General features: G+C 43.2%; 1 protein-coding gene across 6 annotated transcripts in view; it reads right to left on the bottom strand.

The window, feature by feature from the left end:
* The window catches only part of NETO1 (neuropilin and tolloid like 1), a 148,155-nt gene that overhangs the window by 114,908 nt on the left and 9,916 nt on the right, over window positions 1-23,331 (bottom strand). For all 6 annotated transcript variants that reach the window (XM_029064300.2, XM_029064301.2, XM_029064302.2 and 3 more), the window contains exon 4: window positions 6,472-6,720. In XM_029064300.2, the coding sequence (XP_028920133.1) occupies window positions 6,472-6,720 (249 nt within the window). The remainder of the gene's footprint in view (window positions 1-6,471; window positions 6,721-23,331) is intronic.

Genomic DNA, 23,331 nt, shown 5'->3' with positions numbered 1-23,331 from the left:
CTCTTTCCACTTACTATGCACCAATCACTGTACTAAATGCTGAGGTAGGTATAGCCTAATCAGGATGGACACAGTCCATTTCCCAAAAGGGGCTCACCATTAAAAAAACTACCATTTTACAGATGAGGCATAGAAAACTAAAATAATTGCACAAGGTCACAGAGCAGACATGTGGCAGAGCCAGAATTAGAACCCAGGTCCTCTGACTCCCAGGCCTCTGCTCTTTCCGCTAGGCCATGCTGCTTCTCAGTTGGGAGAATATGGCATTAGGAAAAGAAAAATAAATGGGCAAGGTCTCCCAGAGGAGATATAATTTCCAAAGGGCTTTAATGGGGTGGAGAGCTCTAGTCTGCTGTATTCAGAGAGAGAGAGGGAGGCCCAGGGAGAAGGGTGAGCGTGAGCACTGGGTAAGAAGTGGGAGAGCTGAGAATGAGGTACAGTGATTACATTAGCTTGAGAGGAACAAAGAGTAAGGCTGGTGTTATGGGAGGCATGTGAAAAATAGGGAGCGAGATCTTGTGGTCAGAAGTTTCTGCTTGATGTAGTGATAGACATCACTAAAGGTTTTGAGGAGTGAGGAAGCATTTGCAGGATGACATTTTAGAAAAATGATCCAGGCCTCAGAGTAAAGCATGGTCTTCAGAAAAGACTGTATCTCGCCTGATTATCTTGCATCTACCCCAGAGACACATAATAAGAACTTAGCACAACAGTTGTTATCATTATTATCATCGTTATTATAGACGACTTCTATTCAAGAATGTGGAAGTGGCTGAGGGGTTGGCATTACCAGAAAGCTGAAAATGATGGAGTTAATTGGGGAATGACTCCTGGATTTTTAAGAGGGAAAGAACATGATTTGGTATCGCTGCATGGGGAGGATGTTCTAAGTCGAGTTAAGGCAGGAGGCAAAAAGTCACAAGCAATGAATTGTAGGATGTTTGCCTAGAAAGTGCTAATAATTGGGGTAGAGCAGGAGAAAAGAACAGCTGGTGATAGGGAACCACTAATTTTTGTTTTTTATGGGTTTTTTAATGGCATTTATTAAGCACTTTCTATGTTCCAGGCACTGTACTAAGAGTGCTGGAGTAGATGCAAGTTAATCAGGTTGGACACCTTCCAAGTCCCATGTGGGGCTCACAGTCTTAATCCCCATTTCACAGATGAGGTAAAGGAGGCATAGAGAAGTGAAATGACTTTCCCAAAGTCACACCGCAGATATGTGGAAGACCCTGGTTCAGACACCCAGGCCCCGTTCTCTTTCCACTAGGCCATGGCGCTCTACTGGTGGAAAGCCTTGAAGTTAATGACCTGGGGGTTTGTTTTATTCAAGAAGCAATGAGGAAACATTAAAGGGTTTTGAGACAGATAGTTTTATTTCCAAACATTGCTTGATGATGCTATTTGCAGCTGTATGTGAATAGGTTTAATGGGAAGAGAGGTAGCAGAGGCTAATAAGTCTCTTAGGAATTCGACCAGCTGCCAAGAAATAACTATCTCTAGAGTCCCATTTATAGTCAAGGGATACAAAACATTAATTTGGTAAACTGTGGCTACTTTATTAGTTCCAATCTCAGATACTGCCACTCAATAGTGATACAGTCAATAAGCTTATAGTTATAAGGAAGTTATAACAGAAGAGAGAAGCAGTTTCCTAGTGGATAAAGCACAGGTGTGGAAGTCAGAAGGACCTGAATCCCAGCACAGCCACTTGTCTGCTGTGTACCCTTGGGCAAATCACCTCACTTCTCTGTACTGTGCCTCAGTTACCTCCTCTGTAAAATGGGGATTAAGACTGTGAGCCCCATGAACTGTGTCCAACCTGGTTAACTTTAATCTACCACAGCACTTTTGTGCCTTGTATATAGTAAGCATTTAAATACCGGTTTGTGTTTTTTACAAAAAAGGAATCCTGAAAATAACTTGTGAATGTGGGCAGTGGTGACTGCCGCAGTTACTGAGTCAGCTACCTGTCCAGGCAACCAACCGCCTGCTGAATTTTGATGGTACAGCACCGAATTGGGAGTGTATTCTGATTCTAGATTCCAGAATCTCTTGTAACATGCTCAAACGCACTAGTATAAAGTAGGTTAAATGGGATGGGAGAAACTTCACAGCCCTGATCCACTCCAACGGTGATGGAAGAAAAGATCTGAGACAGAGTCACTGTCAATCTATCACAACCATCCATCTCGTCATGTAGTAGCCTAAGGGTCTTGGCGAATGTCTCAGGCCAACCATATTCACTTGATTTCTGTAGCCCTGGCCTGTGGATGGGGTCGAATGCTTTTGTAAGGTCAATGAACACAGTATAGAGGTCTTGATGTGCCCTCTGCATTTGTCCTGTAACTGTCATGCTGTGAAGATTATATCTGCCGGGTTGCATTTTGGTCTGAAGCCACATTACAATTCAGTTTTTCAGTAATATCTCCAGAAGGAATCTGGCCAGAAAGTGGTGAGAGGCCAATAGTTTCCACAATTAGCTCTCTCCTCTTTCTTCCTGACAGTAGTGATCATGGAGGTATCTCTGGTTCTATGTCCTTTCCTCAGTGTTCTCTATGCTGAGAAGAATGTCTTGTGCAGACATCTGAGGATTAAATTCCCTCTCGTTTGTAGATATCTACAGGGATACCATTATAGAGATGGAGAAAGTACAGAGAGGTGAACCAAGATGTTCAGATAAAAGGAGTAGTTTCCATCTGAAGATAGATATAAAAGGCTGGGGCTCTTCAATATGGAAAGTTGCAGGCTGAGATAGGATATGATTAAGGATTACTACATCATGAAGGGTGTAGACAAGGTGAACATAGAATCATTCCCCAAATCCCTCCCCAACAGAAGGGGGAGGGGACACCCAATAAAGATGATCATTATTATTAATAATAATTTTATTATTTTTACACTTGTTAAGTCTTTATGTCTCAAGCACTGCTTAAGTGCCAAGTTAGATACTAGTTAATCAGGTTGCACATAGTCTCTGTCTCACTTGGGGTTTACAGCCTTAGTAGAAGGGAATTGAATTTAATCCCCATTTTACAGTTGAGGAAATTGAGACAGAGAATAGTTAAGTGAGTCATCCATGGTCACACAGCAAGCAATTGACTGAGCTGGGATTAGAACCCAGGTCTTCTAAGTTCCAGGTCCAGTTTCTATCCACTAGGCCATGCTACTTCTCCCTTGTCTGTGTGACCTTGGATGAGTTACTTGCTTCAGTCACTGGGCCTCAGTTACCTCATCTGTAAAATGGGGATTAAGACTATGAGACCCATATGGGAAAGGGAGTTTATCCAACCAGATTTGTTCTTATCTACCCCAGTGATTAGTAGAGGACCTTACACATAATAAGCACTTAACAAATACCACACAAAAAAAATGTAGAAGGAACTATGAAGGATGTTGGAAACCTCAAAACAGTGTTCAAATTAGATTCATGAGTAATAGGGCCATGAAGTGTTAGTCAAGGAAAAGGTGGGTATGATAGAAACTTCATCCCTAAATATAAGGATACATACACTAATCATAATTGTGATTTTTTTAAAACTCTTAGTCTGTGCTAAGCAATGTACTAAGCCCAGGAGTAGCTACCAGGAAATTCGATAATAATAGTATTTGTTAAGCGCTTACTGTATGCCAGGCACCGTACTTAGCTCTGGGGTGGATACAAGCAAATTGGGATGGACACAATCTCTGGCCCACATGGGGCTCACAGTCTCAATCCCCATTTTACATATGAGGGAACTGAGGCACAGAGAATTGAAGTGACTTGCACAAGATCACACAGCAGACAAGTGTCAGAGTCAGGATTAAAACCCATGGCCTTCTGAGTCCCAGATTCATGCTCTTTCCACTACGCCAGGCTGCTTCTCTAGTAAGTTTCTCTAGATCAGACACAGTCTCTGACACACATGAGGCTCACTCTCTGAGAGGGAGGGCAAGCTCACATTTAATCATCATTTTACAGATGAAGGAACTGAGCCAGAGAGAAGTAAAGTGACTTGCCTAACATCACACAGCAGGCAAACCACAGAGCCGAACAAGACCTGACTCCCAGGCCTGGGCTCTTTCCATAAGGTCACCCTGCTTCCAGAACACCCAGAAGCGCAACCCCCACTCAGTTCCTCCAAACTTTCTGTGGCTTTTTTTGGAGTCAGAATCTTGGGCAGAGCCAACCGTTGGGCTGATGCAGAAATGACATTGTTCAGTCTCTGTCTCTTAGAAAAATCACAGTTTCCACATTTAATTCTCAGATCCAACTGGGTACTGCTCAAGGAAGAAGGTCACCTCACCCTAGATCACTACATTCCCACAGAACTATGATCCTTTGCAGCCACAGTACTGGTTACATACCACCTAACCTGATTGACCAGACCCCACCCTCCCTCCAACCTGGAGCACTGCCAACTCTCCTAAACACCACGTCACTGCCTTGCCCCCAGAACTCAAGCTGCAACTGCTGCCTATAAAACCCAGAAAAGGCACCTGATCTGGCTGTGACCCCAATCTGGGACATCCCCCCCGACCCCCAGATCTCAGGCAGGAAGCAGCCAGCGTCCCAGGACTCCTGGGCAAGGGGTGGAGATGGGAGAGCCGACAGCCGGGTTGGGCCAAGCCGAGTTGCCTTCCCTCTTACACCAGGAGCCCGTTCCCTCTTCTAGCTAAGAGCTCCTCAGGCCACTGGAGCTGCCCAAGTCCCCAGGGATTCCCAGACCCCTGGTGCTCCCCAGGTCTCAGGGCCAATGAAAACACAGACAGATACACAATCAGACAAACAAACATAGTGACACAAGCCTAGAGATAAGCACATACCTCCAAACACTGGAAACCTGGAAACAGTCATTTAAACTGTGAGCCCGTCATTGGGCAGGGATTGTCTCTATCTGTTGCCAAATTGTACATTCCAAGTGCTTAGTACAGTGCTCTGCACATTGTAAGTGCTCAATAAATACTATCGAATAAACCTTAACATGCCTCTACAAATGCACACAAGGTTCCGGAAACACATCCGAGCATATGTTTATCATGCACCGAGATCATGCACACACACATTCCTACCTACACTCTCATGCACACACCCAGACACACATACAAACACACAAAGCACACAAGGACACATAGGCAAACATAAAGATGCAGGGAATGAATCAGAGAGACGCACAATCTAAGGACATTCACACACACACACAAACATACCATAGTCTGTTTTGGAGACCCACCTAAGGATATTCAGGCACACACAGAAACACATAAATATAGTAGCAGATATAAGAGAATACACCCCAGTGGATTGACACACAAAAACACCCAGTGGGGAAACTCATATGAGTAAAATAGATATACACAGAAAGAAATCCTCACAAAGGAAACCAGAGAGACTGAGACAGAAATAAAAAGAGAGTGTCAAAGTCCCCCAGAAGACCAGGACTCAAACGCAGAAATTCTGAGACATCCCCTATTGTTAGGGCAGGTACTTTGCTAGATAATCCAGTTCCCCTTTGATTATCTCCCCTTCCCCTTTGAGATAAATGAGGCCTTTGGCCATATGGGTTCCAAGGTCACAAAAAGCACATCTGGCCTGAGAAGCAGGAGATCATTACTGGAATAGAACCACAGATGCACTCACTCACGGACATTACGTTCTCCCTGAGAACAATCACCCAAAAGTCCAGTTGCCAAACTGGGTTATTTCTGTTCCAGAGCTGTTATTAGCTGTGCCACAACCAGAGAGACAGTGGCCAGACACCGACAGTTAGAGAAATGATTACAAGCCCCGCTCCTTGCATTTAGCTTGGGTGATTTGAGTTCCGTACATCAGAAACATTTCCGACTTTATCAAAACCTCAATCACTGCAGTGCAGTCCCCCTGCAGCCCCAAGACCAAAATAAAATAGAGAGACTGGAAAGGACATGTTTTATCATATTATATCAGCTCAGTATGGTGCCAGATGTGGTATGATCACTGTGGACTTTTCTTTACAATAGCCAATTATAAAGAGCAAATGAACTTCGCTGTAGAGGTATCCTTGAGGTGTTTCTTAGTTGCTTTTCTGAAGGGAGATTAGTTTTCTCCTCAGTGGGATCTAAACAAGTAAAAAATAATGCTATTTTCAGAAATGATTTACCCTATTTTAAAAGTCCTTCTCCATGGGTCACTTTCCTGGAATTATTTTACGTGCTGCAGTGAATGTTCATATCCTCTCTGTGATTCCAGGAATCCAGAGGGCTTTTGCATTACAAAATCTCACTCAAACTGCTTAGTTCAGAAAGACCTCAATCACTTGCACTACGGGTTTTAAAAGTCCACTGTGGAGAGGTGATTTTTAATCTGTACATTTCTGAATTGAACAAAATGAGATACATAAAATGGTCTACCGAATTAAAATATGCTATTCTTGAAAAAAGATGAACTTCTGCATTCAGATGTCTCCCGAAGAAAATAAACCTATTCATATCAGAAAAGGAAACTCTACTTACCAGGTGTGAAATTATAGCGAGCTGAAAATCCCGTAGATTCTAGCTCTCCATCAGCAAAAAATTTAATCCACAGGAATCTGCCACTGGATTTTATTATAGGTGGATTTTGCTGTCCACAGAAACGTCCAATAATTGGAGAAAAGCCAAAAGGTCCATCGCGTACTTCAATGTGATCAAACTTACACTCCCAAGAAGGTTCTATAGAGTATTTTTCATCAAAATGCAGTTCAATGCACTGTCTGGGGGCAGCTGAAGAAAAGGAAATAGTTTTGGTAAATCATCAGAGTCCTGTCCTGTTAATTTACATTTATTATATTATTTACATCTCCCCATAAATTTAAGATTCCAACTGGATAATTGCATCCACTGAAAATGGTGTGATCAGAGATTTGCAAGACAAAATCAGCACCCCAATTCCAGTGGATTGAGTTCCTTAAGGGGCTGATTTTATGATTCAGCTCATCAGACCACCCAGGATTCAGTAATGGCTTCTGAGGTTCCTTGAAAGCATTGATGGCCTAGGGAAAGAGCATGAGACCAAGAGTCAGAGGTTAGAGCCAACTCCACCACTTGTCTGTTGTGTGAACTTAGGTAGGCCATTTGACTTCTTTATGCCTCAGTTTTCTCATCTGTAAAATGAGAATAACATCATGAGCTCCATGAGAAAGAAACAGGGAGGAAGGCAGGCTATGTCAAGTAAAGGCCCAGGTGCAGGAATTAGGTGCTAACTCCCTGGTACAAATCTATAATTTATTTATATTAATGTCTGTCTCCCCCTCTAGATTGTAAGCTCACTGTGGTGGGGGGGGAAGTGTCAATTTATTGTTATAGTGCCCTCTCCTAAGTGCTCAGTACAGTGCATTGCACCAGTAAGCACTCAATAAATATGATTGAATGAATGAATGAAAGGAACTGCCCTGGCTTCTATTGCCAGTTTTGGATATTTGGCTACTGTATCAAGGTCGATCAGAACAGGTTTTCCCTGTTTATTCCTTTAAGGAGCCAAGCTCCCAAACTGGAATCGGGCCACACTGCATGTAGCATCAACTTCAAAAATGAAGTGGGGTGCTCTTTCTCCCTCTCCCTCCCTTGGGTAGAAGTGTAAGACGACTCATCTCTCAATCTGTCACCAAATCCTATTGCTTCTACCTTCACATCATTAAAATCCACCCCTTTTGCTCCATTTGAACTGCTACTATCCTGATCTCAACACTTATCCTATCCTGCCTTGACTACTGCATCTGTCTCATTGCTGCCTTGCCCGCCTCCTGTCTCCCCACTCCAGTTCGTAATTCACTCTGCTGCCCAGATTATTTTTCCAAAAAAAATTAAGTCCAGTTCTCCCCACTCCTCAAAAACAAACAGTGATTACCCATCTCCCTCTGCATCCAATAGAAACTCCTTACCATCAGCTTTAAAGCATTCACCAAGCTTGCTCCCTCTTTTTTATGATATTTGCTTAGTGCTTAGTATGTATCAGACCCTGTACTAAATGCTGGGTAGACACAAGGTTGGACCCAGTCCACGGCCCACATGGGGCTCACAGTCTTAATTCCCAGTCTACAAATGAGGTAACTGAGGCACAGAGGAGTTAATTCCCAAGGTCACACAGCAGAAAAGTGTCAGTGCTGGGATTAGAACACAGGTCCTTCTGACTTTCAGGGCTGTGATCTATCTACTAAGCCATGCTGCTTCTCTAACTTAACTCAGGGATCTTCTACTCCAGACCCATCCACACACTTATCTCTAGTGCCAGCTTGGGCCCTGTGCCTCGATTTCATCTACCTCACAGCCAGTCCCCTTCCTACATCTTCCTTCTGGCCTGGAAAGCCCTCCCCCTCCTTATATGCCAGACCAACATGCTCCCCACCTTCAAAGTCTTACTAAGGTCACATCTCCTCCAAGAAGCCTTCCCCATTTAAGCCTTCTTTTCTCAGGCTCCCACTCCCTTCTGCTCTGCCTATGCATTTGGAAATGTGACCTGTGGGTAATTGGTGTTCACCCCATCCTTAGTTCCACAGAACCTAAGTACAGGTCTATAAATTGTTTATACATGCATTAATTCATTCAAAGTATTTATAGGGCACTTACTGGTTGCAGAGCATAAAGTACTAAGTGCTTGGGAGAATACAATATAACAACAAACAGACATATTCCCTACTCACATTGAGCTTACAATCTCAAGGGGGAGACATTGATATAAATAAATTACAGATATGTATATAAGTGCTGTGGGGCTGGGAGCAGGACACAGAAGAGAGGGGAAGAAGACGAAAGGAGGGCTTAATCAGGGAAGGCCACTTGGAGGAGTTGTGCCTTCAATAAGCCTTTGAAGGGGGTGAGAGTAATTGACTGTTGGATTTGAGGAGGGAAGGCATTCCAGGCCAGAGGCAGGACATGGCCAAGAGGTTGGTGGTGAGACAGACGAGATTGAGGTACAGTGAAAAGGTTAGCATTAGAGGAGTGAAGTGTTCGGGCTGGGTTGTAGTAGGTGAGTAGTGAGGTGAAGTAGGAGGGGGAAAGGTGATTGCGTGTTTTGAAGCTAATGGTGAGGACTTTCTGTTTGATGGGAGCTGGAAGGGCAATCCCTGGAGTTTCTTGAGGAGTGGATAAACATGACTGAATGTTAATTTTTATATAAATATTTAACGTTAATATTTATATTATTGTCTGTCTTCCCATCTTAATTGTAAGCTCTTTGTGGGCAGGGAACATGTCTACCAACTCTGTTGTACAGTACTCTCCCAAGAGCTTAATACAGTGCTCTGCACACAGTAAGCCCTCAATAAATACCATTGATTGATTGATCTCTCCTACCCTGCTTTTGGGAGAAGGAGATTCAGTTCCCCTCCGCATCACCCTGACTCACTCCCATTGCTTTACCCACCTCTCCCGGCACCACAGCATTTGTGTATATATGTGCATATCTATAATTATCTATATCAATGCCTGTTTACTTTTTTTGATGTGCATATATATATATATATATATAGATACACATATATATAAATATATATAAATAAATTATATAAATAAATTCTATTTATTTGTATTGATGCTTGTTTACTTGTTTTGACATCTGTCTCCCTCTTCTAGCCTATAAGCCTGGTGTGGGCAGGGATTGTCTCTCTTATTGCTGAATTGTACTTTCCAAGAGCTTAATACAATGCTTTACATACAGTGATTCATTCATATGATTGAATGAATGAATTCCCCAGTGGGAAAGGGAAATAAAAGAGATTTTATGGGCAGGGAGGAGAACAGAAAGAGGAATATATAGCTCAAACTCATTCGATCACACCTTTGAACCTAGGTTCCTGAAACAAATTGTGTTGTCACACCACTGATCCCCAGATAACAGAGGCTGCAAGCAAGACAAGTTGCCAACATAAACTGTTCCTTTCAAGCACGAAAGGTCACGTTCTGCTAGATTGGAAGCTCCCGGAGGGCAAGAATCAGGTCTGCCAATTTTATTGCCCTTGTCCAAGTCCTGAGCAGAGTGCTGCTGCATCCAGTAGGCACTCAGGAACTATTACTGGTCGATTGCAAGGCTGAATTATATACTTGGTTCTTTTCATATGAGAAGAGCTGTGTATGCCACCCCAACTCTATCAAGGTAAGAAAAATCACCAATATGAGAATCAAACTTTGAGTTCAGTAACGAGTTGGTCTGTTTAAATCTGTTTAACAATTATACCATTTTGCTTGAAAACAACTTCGTTTGTGAAAAGCGAGGAATTATTGCTTAAGAATGAAAGCAAAGTCCAAACTAAAGGCCAATATTTATGAGGTTAGAATAGGCTTTCCAGGGTGTCCATTTTACTTACTTTTCCACTGTAAAGTGCCCTTAGAGATGCTGCAATAGCAGAATTTCTGCAATTTCAATCTGAACATGTTTCACCACTTTGTATTGTGAGTATTGAAGCTACTGCTCACTGCAGCACTTGCAGACTGTGACATTCAAAGAGCATTTCTGGCTTCCTGAAATCAAGAAGACTCTTTCCCCTGGGGCTCTCCTATTTGCAGGCTCTACCCTGGTCTGGGCTTTATCCCAAAATGACTCTTTCTTCTGCATTATGGATTGAGACTCCCCCTTTCCCAGGAGGAACAGAGCTTTTGCACTCTGCAGAACTTGGATCTAGCAGATTCCACCTTGGCATTTCCCCTGGGGAAACGCGGACAAAGAAGAGTAGCTAGGTAAGACCAAAAAAGGACCAGCAGGCTTGCTTATCTGACTAGGGTCTGAATCCCACTTGCAAGGTCCAGAATATTCATTCATTCAATCATATTTATTGAGCTCTTACTTTGTGCAGAGCACTATATTAAGCTCATGGGAGAGTATAATACAACAATAAACAGATATATTCCCTGCCCATAATGAGTTTACAATCTACGGGGGGTGGAGGGGTCTTCATACTAATTGTGAAATTTGTTAAACACTTACTATATGTGCTAAGCACTGTTCTTAGCACAGGGGTAGATATAAGGTATTCAGGTTGGACACAGTCTCTGTCCCATATAATAATAATGATAATAATTATGGGGGTATTTATTAAGTGCTTACTATGTGCAAAAGCACTGGTCTAAGCGCTGGGGGGATACAAGGTGATCTGGTTGTCCCACGTGGGGCTCACAATTTTAATCCCCATTTTACAGATGAGGTAACTGAGGCACAGAAAAGTTAAGTGACTTGCCCAAAGTCACACAGCTGGCAAGTGGTGGAGCTGGGATTAGAACACATGACCTCTGACTCCCTAGCCCGGGCTTTTTCCACTGAGCCACGCTGCTTCACAATCTTAATCTCCCTTTTAGAGACGAGGCCCAGAGACATTAAATGACTTGACCAAGGTCACAGAGCAGACATGTGACAGGGCCTGAGTTAAAACCCCCATCTTCTGATTTTCAGGCCCGTGCTCTTTCCACTAGGCCAGGCAGCTTCTGCATCACACACCAATATAAACTCCAGGCAGTAATGATAATGATCATGGTAATTGTAAAGTGCTTACTATATGCCAAGCACTGTGCTAAGCACCAGGCTAGAGATGAGATAAACAAGTTGGACAAAGTTCCGGTCCCACAAGGGTGTCACAGTCTTAAGCAGAAGGGAGAACAGGCATTGAGTCCCTGTTTTACAGCTAAAGAAACTGAGGCTCAGATAAATCAAGTGACTCGCCCAAGGTCACAAAGCAGGCACGCCGGGATTATCATCATCATTGGTGGAAGTTATCGAGCGCTGATTACGTGCAGAGTACTGTATTTAGCCCCTGCGAGAGTACGCTATAACAGAGTTGGCAGACACAGTCCCTGACCACAGCGAATCTTCAGTCTAGAGATTAGCACTAGGTCCTTTGACTCCCAGGCTTGAATGCTTTTCATAAGGCCATACTTCTTCTAGTGCAGGGGAAGTGTTCTCTGAATAGACAGGTAGAGGGGAAGCTGAAGGGGGGAGGCATCCCACTCCACAGTGGGGGCTGCAATAGCCAATGGGGGACAAGGGTGGGTTTGGATGTACCCTGACATGGCACTGGAGGAAGACAGACCCTGGGGAAGGGGTTATTTTTTACGGTATCTGTTAAGCGCTTACAATGTGCCGAGCCCTCTACTAAGTGCCGGGATAGGTACAAGCCAATTAGGTTGGACACCATCCAATTCCCACATGGAGCTCTCAGTCTTAATTCTCATTTTATAGATGGGATAACTGAGGCACAGAGAAGCAAAGTGACTTGCCCAACTTCACACAGCAGACAGGTAATAATGTTGGTATTTGTTAAGCGCTTACTATGTGCAGAGCACTGTTCTAAGCACTGGGGTAGACACAGGGGAATCAGGTTGTCCCATGTGGGGCTCACAGTCTTCATCCCCATTTTACAGATGAGGGAACTGAGGCACAGAGAAGTGAAGTGACTTGCCCACAGTCACACAGCTGACAAGTGGCAGAGCTGGGATTCGAACTCATGACCTCTGACTCCAAAGCCCGGGCTCTTTCCACTGAGCCACACTGCTTCTCAACAGGTGGCAGAGCTAGGATTAGAACCCAGGTCCTTCTGACTCCGAGGCTCATGCTCTCTCCACTAGACCACACTGTTTTTCTTTAGGTTCATCTAAAGGAATCAAATTGTGCCCATCCCCAGAGGGGTAGGATCCCTGATAACTATGAAGATGATAATAATAATAAATGATAATGATAATAAAATATTTGTACATCTCCACGGGCTCCTCCTCTGTCTTTCACCCCTTCACTGTGGGTGTCCCTTAAGGTCAGTTCTGGGTCATCTTCTATTCTCCATCTACAGCCATTTCCTTGGAGAACTCATTTTCTCCTATGGCTTCCACTACCACCTCTTTGCAGATGATTCTCAAATCCATATCTCCCCCCTTGAGCTCTCACCTTCTCTGCAGTCTCCCAGTTCCTCCTGCCTTCAGGGACCTCTCTACTTGAATGTCCTGCTGACACCTCAAACCTAACATGTCCAAAACAGAACTCCTTACTTCCCACCCAAACTGAATCCTCCCCCTGACTCTTCTGTCACTGTAGACAGCACTATCATCCTCCCTGTCTAACAAGCCCTTAATCTTGGCGTTATCCTAGACTCCTCTCTTTCATTCAGCCCACATATTCTATCTGACATGAATTCCGGTCAGTTCAACCTTCATAACATCCCTAAAATCTGCCCTTTCCTCTCTATCCAGACTGCTAAAGAGAAGCAGCATGGCATAATGAATAGAGTACGGATCTGGGAGTCAGAAGGTTCTAATCCCAGCTCTGCCACTTGACTGCTGTGTGACCTTGGGCAAGTCATTTTACTTCTCTGTGCCTCAGTAAACTCATCTGTAAAATGGGGATTGAGACTGTGAGCCCCACTTGGGGCACTCTGATTATCTTGTATCTACCCCAGGGCTTAGAACAGTACTTGGCACATAGTGAGTGCTTAACAGATACCATAATTATTATTAGTACATTAATTCAAGCCTTTATTCTAACCCTCCTGACTACTGCATCAGCCTTCTTTCTGACTTTCCTCCCTCCTGTCTCTCCCCACTACACTCGGCTGCCCAGATCAATTTCATTTTCAGTCCATCTTTCCCCACTCTTCAAGAACCTTCAGTGGTTGCCCACCCATGTCCACATCAAACAAAAACTCCTTACCACAGGCTTTAAAGCATTCAGTTACCTTGCCCCCTCCTACCTCACCTCACTACTCTCCTACTACAACCCAGCCTGCACATTTTGCTCCTCTAATGCCAACCTAATCACTGCACCTTGATGTCCTCCATCCTGATGCTCGTTCATGTCCTGCTTCTGACCTGGAACACCCTCCTTCTTCTTATCCGACAGACAATTATTCTCCCCACCTTCAAAGCCTTATTAAAGGTGCATCTCCTCCAAGATGCCTTCCCTGACTAACCTTTTCTTTCTTCTTCCCCCATTTCCTTCTGCATCATCCTGATTTACTCCCTTTATTCACCACCCACAACCCCACAGCACTTATGCACATTTCTGTCATTTTATTTACGTTCATTAATATCTGTGTCCCCCTCTAGACTGAAAACTCACTGTGAGCAGAGAACGTGTCTGTTATATTGTTATATTGTAGTGTCCCCAAAACTTAGTGCAGTGTTCTGCACACAGTAAGCACTCAATAAATATAATCAGTTGACTGACTGCTATGTGCCAAGAACTATGCTAAATACTGGGATACATAAAAGATAGTCAGATTTGACACAGTCCCTGTCCCAAACAAGGCTCATAATATAAGGGAGAAGGAGAATGGCTGAGGCCCAGATAAATTCAGGGACTTGCTCTAGGTTACACAGCAGTCAAGGGTGATTCCTGGATTAGAACCCAAATTCCCAGGCCCAAGCTCTTCCCACTAGGCCACGCTGTTCATCCCTAGATGAATTCTGAGTAAGTGCCCAGGAAGTAACGTCAGACAATTACTGAGTTTCCCCACACAAAATGTCCCTGTCCTTCCTATTACCCTCGTAACATTTGTCGGCATTTGTCTGGGTCGACCCCGGCCCAGCCCACTTCTTTTTGACTGCAATCCATGCCTCTCTGCCGAGAGAAGAGAGGAAGGGAGCTCCGCTCTCTGAAACTCAGCAATGAAAGGTTGATTGTGCCAGGCACTCTGGCCCAAGCTCCTTAATTTGACGACTCTATTGAGACAGACTCCGAGGCCAGCCACAGCTGCCTCCATCTTTAATCTCCCTCAAAGTCTGCTCTATGATTTTACTTGGGGTGAATTTCAAAACAAACATGATGAATTTTTCATTACTCCAGGCACCACTTGAACATTCCCTAGTTTTGACCAAGCAGTAAGAAATGATCCTCAGTAAAATGCTGGGTGGATGGATCCACAATCCTCTCACTTGTTTCAGTGAGTTTTTCAGTACTGTAGAAAAGATTCATCCACAGAATCATTCACAAGGGATAAATTTTAAAGGTCCAGGGGGTAAGGCCTGGAAAATGCTGCATAGCAAGAGAAGTAGCATGGTGTAGTGGAGAGAGCACAGGACTGGGAGTCAGGAGGCCTGGGTTCTAATCCCAGCTTTATCACTTGCTGGCTATGCCATATGGGGGAAATCCCTTCACTTAGCTTCTCTGTGCCTCAATTTCCTCATCTGTAAAATGGGGAATTACAGATTCTATTTAGTTGCCATTGTTTTTATGAGATGTTCTTCCCCTTGACGCTGTTTAGTGCCATTGTTCTTGTCTGTCCGTCTCCCCCGATTAGACTGTAAGCCCGTCAAACGGCAGGGACTGTCTCTATCTGTTGCCGACTTGTTCATCCCAAGCGCTTAGTACAGTGCGCTGCACATAGTAAGCGCTCAATAAATACTATTGAATGAATGAATGAATGAATAATTCCAGTCCTCCCTATGCCTCAGAAGATGAACCTCATGAGGTACCAGGACTATGTCTGATTAGATTGTATTGTATCTGCCCCACTCTTAGTACAGTGCTTGGCACATAGTAAACACACAGTGAAGCAGTGGGGTCTAGTGGACTGAGCATGGGGCTGAGATTCACAGGACCTGGGTTCTAATCCCAAGATCCTCTGCTTGTCAGCTGTGTGACCTTGGTCAAGTTACTTCACTTCTCTGTGGCTCAGTTCCTCATCTTTAAAATGGGGATTATGACTGTGAACCTCATGTGGGATATTGACTCTATGTGTCCAACCTGATTAGCTTGTATCTATTCCAGCACTTAGGACAGTGCCTGGCTCATAGTAAGCACTTAAAAAATACCATTAATAATAATAATAATAATAATAATAATGATAATAATAATAAATGCAGTTCTGTTTCCCTCTAACAGGAACTGAGGATGAGGGCTCCAAAGACCCTCTACAGATTGCTATAAATGGCAGGAGAATCTTAGTGATAAGTACACTCTTTCAGAGAGAAAACACCCTTCTTTGTTTTGGGAATATTTCTCAACAGAAAGTTGGAGTTCAGCTGTTTGGGAATCCTGTTGCCATTCATTCTCCTCAACCATTCCAGTCATTGATGGTGTGACAAGCATCCCTTCTAGGGCTGTAGCCTGACTAGGCTTCAGGACCTCTTTGTATATGAGTCTGTCTCGACAACTGATAGTATCGTGCCATGTGACACTTAGTGGAACTGCTCTAGGAATCTAATAAGGAGCCTAAGGTAAATTCGATTCTCAGAGCTGTGTACAGAGCTGGACGTTACATTTCCTCTAGAGACCTTTGCTTTGGTCAGCTAAAATCAGAGGACCATTGGTAGAGAGGATAGAAGAAACATTTTAGAGATCCAGTAAAGAAAAATTTCTGTGTGGCTTAGGTGGACATCTGAGAGACAACAGCAGAAGAAAGACTAGGCTAAAATACAGCAAATTGAAATAAGGTGACTTTTTTACACCAGAATCTTCAAAATTATTGCAGCTCTGAGAGGGAGAAAACAAAATGGACAGGTCTTGTGAATAGGCAATACTACTCTTAATTGCTACCATGCACATGGCATAGTGGATAGAGCACAGGTCTGGGAGTCAGAGGTTCATGGGTTCTAATCCTGGCTCCTCCACATGTCTGCTGTGTGACTTTGGGCAAGTCTCTTCACTTCTCTGTGCCTCATTTTCCTCATCTGTAAAATGGGGATTGAGACTGAGAGCCCCACGTGGGACAGGGACTGTGTCCAACCTGATTTGCTTGAAACCACCCCAGTGCTTAGTACAATGTGTAGTAAGAGCTTAACAAATACCACAATTATTATTATTGCTATTATTATTAACCCAAGCACTTGTCCTCACCCACCTTGATTTCTGTAGCAGCCCCCTTACTGACCTCCTCGTCTCCTGTCTCTCCCCATTCCAGTCCAGTCAGTCCTGATTAGAATGTAAGCCCATCAAACAGCAGGGACTGTCTCTATCTGTTGCCGACTTGTTCATTCCAAGGGCTTAGTACAGTGCTCTGCACAATAAATACTATTGAATGAATGAATGAATTTTATGCCCAGATCATTTTTCTATAAAACCATTCAGCCCACGTTTCCCCAATCCTCAAGAAACTCCAGTGGGTGTCAATCCTCCTCTGCATCAAACAGAAACTCCTTACCATCAGTTTTAAAACATGCAATCGCCTTGCCTCCTCCTACTTTACCTCTCTGATTTCCTACCAAAACCCAGCCTGCACTCTTCGCTCCTCTAATGCCAACCTACTCACCTTCTCTCTCTCTCATCTATCTCATCACTAACCTGTTGCTCTCATCCAGCCTCTGGCCTGAAATACCCTCCCACTTCATAACCCACAGGTGATCACTCTCCCCCACCTTCAAAACCTTATTAAAAGCACATCTCTTCCAGAGGCCTTCCCTGACTAAATCCTCATCTCTTCTTCTTCCATTCCCTTTTGTGTTGTCCTTGCGCTTGGATTTGCAGCCTTTATTCACTCCTCCCTTAGCCCCAAAGTACTTATGTGCATATCCATAATTTATTCATTTATATCATTGCTTGTCTCCTACTCTAGACTGTAAGTTCACTGTGGGCAGGGACTGTGTCTGTTATATTGCCAAATTGTAAGTCCCCAAGAGCTTAGAACAGTGCTCTGCTCACAGTAAATGTTCAATCAATATAACCGACCTACTGACTGTTACATCATACTCTCCCAAACTCTTAGGACAGTATTCTGCACTCAGGTAGGCACTCAATAAATATGATTGATTGATTGACTGATACAGTGGACCCTGGGCAGGCTTTACATGCAACTGATATGGAAGAGAGTGTTGGTTACACATCTATAATATCATCCTTACTCGTCCACAAGTGATAAAAAAAATCTCACTTTGGTAATGTCATCTTCAAACCTCGAAGACAGCTCAGAGAGTCTCTCTCTCTTCTGTCTCGCTCGATCTGTCTCTCTCTATCTCCCTTTCTTCTTCTCATCCTCTGTCCCTCTTTATCCCACACTAAGATAGGCATAGATATTTGGAATGGTTCTTGAGTGGTGGAGCCTAAGAGCTGAGGGAATCACTCTCTAGTCTTACATTTAACTTGTCTGACTGTAGGCATGCCCTTGACCTATCCTAGTGCTTAGAACAGTGTCTGGTACATAGTTAAGGCTTAGCAAGTACTATAATTATTATTAAATATAAATTGTTTTCAGGTTTTAATCACCTCCCCGGAACAAACTACATCTAAGTAATATTTCTACACGCTATCTCAGTTGTTCACTGAATTGCCTAATTAACTAATTAATTACGGTAGATCCGAGAAGATACAAGTTAATCAGCTCCAAAACATCTTTTTCAGAGAATTGTGATGCTGATATAGGTTTCTAAACACTTGTGTATCCTTTAGTTCATTTTCGGACAGCAAGTACCACCTGGAAAATTTTAATTTGCTGAAAAACATTGGTTTCTAGCTTCAGTTAAGGAATAGCTGCAGCAAGCCATCACAATTATAGGATTTTCAATCTCAGGAGTCTGTATACCAGAGCAATTGGCAACAAAAGCTAACCAAAAAAAGTTTCAATTCAAAAGAGTCAGAGAATGGGAAATTGAATAAACGGCTAGTTATAGAGGCGAGCTTTCACTATCGTATTAGATAATTCTTTGATCAACTAATCCATCAGTGATATTTAAGTGCTTACTGGGCACAAACCCTGTACTAAGCGCTTGAGAGAGCTTACTGCAGTAGAGTTGGGAGACACTTTCCCTGTCCACAAGGAACTCACTGTCTATATGGGGAGTCAAACATTAAAATAAAATAAATTACGGAAAGGTACAGAAACCCTGAGGGGCTGAGGGTGCCGTGACTAGGAAGTCCTTAAATCTTACAGCTCCAAGAGTTTAGGTGACTCACAAGGAGAAGGGAGTAAGAGAAAAATGGCTTAACTGAGGAAGGCCTCTTGGAAGAGATGTGAATTTAGTAAGTCTTTGAAGGTGGCGGGACTGGTACCCTGGCATTATAAAGGGGGAGGGAAGAGGACACAGAGAGAGGATGTGGGCGAGGGGGAGGGGTGAGATGGATGAGGTCAAGGTATAGTGGCGTTCAGTTTGAAGAAACTGCTAGTGACAGTAGGAGGGTTTCCTTGAGAGTGATGGACAAAGACAGTCTCTGACACGCATGAACATTTTCTCCATGAAAATTCAATAATGCCCCTTTCCTAGGCTCTTGTCTTTCAGGTCCCTTGTTCAGGCACCAGTGGTTGAGAGATGGAAGGTAGGTTCTACTGTGAGCAGGACAAAGACTTGAGTTTTTTTTACAGTGACGGTGATGATTTGTGCTGAACAATTCCTACTCTCTCACCCAATCAATCAATCAGTCATATTTACTGAGAGTTTACTGTGTACAGAGCACCGTACTAAGTGCTTGGGAGAGTGCAATATAACAGATTTGGGAGACATGCTCCCTTCCCACCAGGAGCTTACAGTGTATGGGGGAGACAAAATTAAAATAAATTACAGATCTGTACATAAGTGCTGTGCTATGTACATAAATACCGTATATGTACATAAATGTATAAGTCCTTTAGTACATAATCGTTCTATCAACCAATGCTATTTATTAAGGCCTTACTGTGTACACAGTATTACACTAAGCACTGAAAGAAATCAACAAAGTCAGTAGTCGCCATTCCTGTCTTCCTGCCCAATGCTACACATTATGAGAAATATTGTAGGTATAATGGATATCAGCAGTCCAGGAACAGAGTGTGTCTGGAAATTCAATGCAGCAGACAGTACTGTGCCTTCCTCCTTTTTGTAAGCTATCTCAAACTATGGTATTCAGAGCCGCTTCATGGGAGTCATGGATGAGGCAACAGAGGCCTCGAGTAGTCAAGCGACCTACGCAAGGTCGCACAGCAGACACTGGTAGAGCAGGGAATAGAACCCAGGTCCTTCTTACTTCCAGGACTGTGCTCAACTCGCTAGACAACACTGCTTCTCATAAACTTTCAGGCACCTTTTAGAGGTAAGCCTAAGGGACTGAAGGAAAGTTGAAACAAGTAGTAAGAAAAAGCACCCTAGGAGCTTCCTATATTCCTGAATCCTAGTTCAGGGCTTTCACAGATGTAGAGGGCAAGCTTCCACTCCAATCCTGAACTTGGCTGTCTCTTGGGAAAGATTTTCACCAGATGCTAGGAATAGCTTTTTTTTTAGAACTTGATTAAAATGATAACCCCTCATTTTCTTCCCAGAGAAATGCATCAGTAGAGATTTCAGTGATCAGGTCAGGGGGTGTGTAATTCAGATTTTTCTGGGATATTTCTGCCTTCTGTTTTTGCTTTCTGCATTATGGAATTAAATGTCATTGTGTGCTACTATTCTGATTATACAGAAAAGTGCCTAAAAATTCCAAATGCACCCAATTGCCCACTTTTGATTATGAGTGAAAAATACTGAAGCAGGTTCAGAAACAAAAATGGCTTTTATGTCATTCAATTTGGTTGCATTTGTGATCTAAACTGGGAAGCATATGGTTTAACACATCATCGTAGCATATATGACAATCATTGCATAAGCCCAGTGTTTACCGACCTCCATAATTTATGCAATTACAGCAACTACACTGTGCATCAAATTGTAATTAGGTAAATCCATTAATGCAGAGGGAAAGTATAAGTGACTTCTAAAGAAAGTACAGGGTTATTCTTTCTGAATGCTTTCAATGACTGCATCCAAAGTGATAATTTCCTAATGAAACAATTGGAGAAACGTTCAATGAATCATTACCAATATTCTGAGGTTGACATCACAGCCAGCTCACACTTATTGTAATTTGACCTTGGTCCCACAAATAATTAAAATATAACAATCCAATTCAAGGCATCTTGGAAGTAACAAAATTCTGAAAATGAGGTTTAATGCTCATATATTCCAGGTATATTGTTTGTCCATACCAGTATCTAGTAATTATTATTAAGTGTAGGGGATATTTAAGCCATGTTAATTATTATTATTATTGTATTCATAAAGTGCTTACTATGTGCCAAGCACTATTCTAAGCACTGGGGTACGTGCAAGATAATGAGGTTGGACACAGTCTCTGTCCCATATGGGGCTCCCAGTCTCAATTCCCATTTTACAGATGAGGAAACTGAGGCATAGAGAAGCAAAGTGACTTGCCCAAGGTTACACAGCAGACACTTAGCAGAGCCAGGATTAAAACCTATGATCTCCTGATTCCCAGGCCCATGCTTTATCCACTATGCTATGCTGCTTAAGTGATTTGGCCAAGGTCACACAGCAGACATGTGGTAGACTCAGGATTAGAACCCACATCCTCTGAATCCCAAGCCCATGCTCTTTCCATTAGGTCTTGATGCTTCATTAATGTCATTGTTTAAAAGTGGTTTAGAAATACGTAAATGAAACGGTAGACAGGTGGCCCTGCAGCATAACACTTCTTTGTCACCTTTTATACCATGGAACATTCGCACATTTTCAAATTTTTTTTTATGACAACCTACAGTACTGGTTCTCCTCCTACCTCTCTGACCACTCCACTGTGGTATTTGTTAAGCACTTACTACGTGCTAAACATTATTCTAAGTCCTGGGATAGAGACAAGATAATCAGGTCAGGCAGTCTTTGTCTCACCTGAGGCTCCAAATCTAAAGGGGAAGGAGAACAGGAAATAAACATTCAACTCTTAACTAAGGGTGTCCCACAAGGTGGTGTTCTAAGTCCTTAATCAATTAATCAATCAAATTTATTGAGCACTTACTGTGTGCAAAACACTGTTCTCAGCAATTGGTACGCTTCTAACTTTACATGCCCTCTCTTGGGGAGGTAATCAAGCAGCGTGAGAAGCAGCGTGGCTCAGTGGAAAGAGCCAGGGCTTGGGAGCCAAAGGTCATGAGTTCGAATCCCAGCTCTGCCACTTGCCAGCTGTGTGACTGTGGGCAAGTCACTTAACGTCTCTGTGCCTCAGTTACCTCATCTGTAAAATGGGGATGAAGACTGTGAGCCTCACGTGGGACAACCTCATTATCCTGTATCTCCCCCAGTGCTTAGAACAGTGCTCTGCACATAGTAAGTGCTTAACAAATACCAACATCATTATTATTATTAATCAGTGCTCTGCACATAGTAAGCATTCAATAAATACGATTGAATGAAAGATCTGCTCATGTAAGATGTCGCTTCTTTCAATCAATCAATCAATCAGTGGTATTTATTTAGTGCTTACTATGTGCAGAGCATTATACCTCTATGCAGACCTTCCACTCTAATTATCCACTCTCTTCTCCATTGCATCTAGTTACACTCTTCATTCCTCTCAAGTTAACCTACACAGTGGGTCTCGCTCTCCTCTCTCTCCTACTCCAATCCTTGGCTCATGTCCTTCCACTTTCACGGAGCTCCCTCATCTTTCATGTCTCCTGGATCACATCTTCAAAAACCCTTCTGAAATCACACCTTCTCCAGAAGGCCTTAGAGAAGCTGCTTAGAGAAGCAGTGTGGCTCAGGGGAAAGAGCCCGGTCTTGGGAGTCAGAGGTCATGGGTTCAAATCCTGGCTCTGCCACTCGTCAGCTGTGTGATTGTGGGCAAGTCACTTCACTTCTCTGTGCCTCAGTTACCTCATCTGTAAAATGGGGATTAACTGTGAACCTCAAGTGGGACAACCTGATTACCCTGTATCTACCCCAGCGCTTAGAACAGTGCTCAACACATGGTAAGCACTTAACAAATACCAACAAATACCAACATTATTAAGGTCTTCCCTCTTTAATTCTCTTCCCTGCTTCTCCATCTTCAACAACTAAAACCACAACTTCAGGACGTTGGCAATGTAGTAACAGCCGCCAGGAGCACTTCTATACACAACATCTTGCATACCCTATTACTTAGGAATCCCTCACCTACAGCATGGCTTAGTGCTTAGTAGAAACAACATGGCTTAGTGAAAAAAGCACAGGCTTGTGAGGCAAAGGTCACGGGTTCTAATCCCAGATCTGCCACTTGTCAGATGTGTAACTTTGGGCAGGTAACTTAACTTCTCCGTGCCTCAGTTACCTCATCTATAAAATGGGGATTAAGACTGTGAGAACCACGTGGGACAACCTGATTACCTTGTATCCACCCCAGTGCTTAGAAAAGTGCTTGGCACATAGAGAACGCTTAACAAATGTCATTAATATTATTATTTTTTACTATGTGGCAAGCACTGTATTAAGTGCTTGGGTAGTTACAAGATAACCAGGTCCCCTGTGGCGCTCACAATCTAAGTAGGAGGGAGAACAGACAATGAATCTCCCACATCACACATCTTCAAAAGCCTCTTGGAACTACCCATCCCCCTCCTCATCCAGCAGAAATAACTTATCAATCACTTCAATCCATCGATCAGTCAGTCAAGGCCCTCCTCCAGGTTTTTTCCCAATTTAAACTTC

The sequence above is a fragment of the Ornithorhynchus anatinus genome, chromosome 5 (assembly GCF_004115215.2).
Source record: "Ornithorhynchus anatinus isolate Pmale09 chromosome 5, mOrnAna1.pri.v4, whole genome shotgun sequence".
Taxonomy (NCBI): domain Eukaryota; kingdom Metazoa; phylum Chordata; class Mammalia; order Monotremata; family Ornithorhynchidae; genus Ornithorhynchus; species Ornithorhynchus anatinus.
Note: the sequence above shows the minus strand (reverse complement) of the source record. Positions and strands in the feature narration are given on the sequence as shown.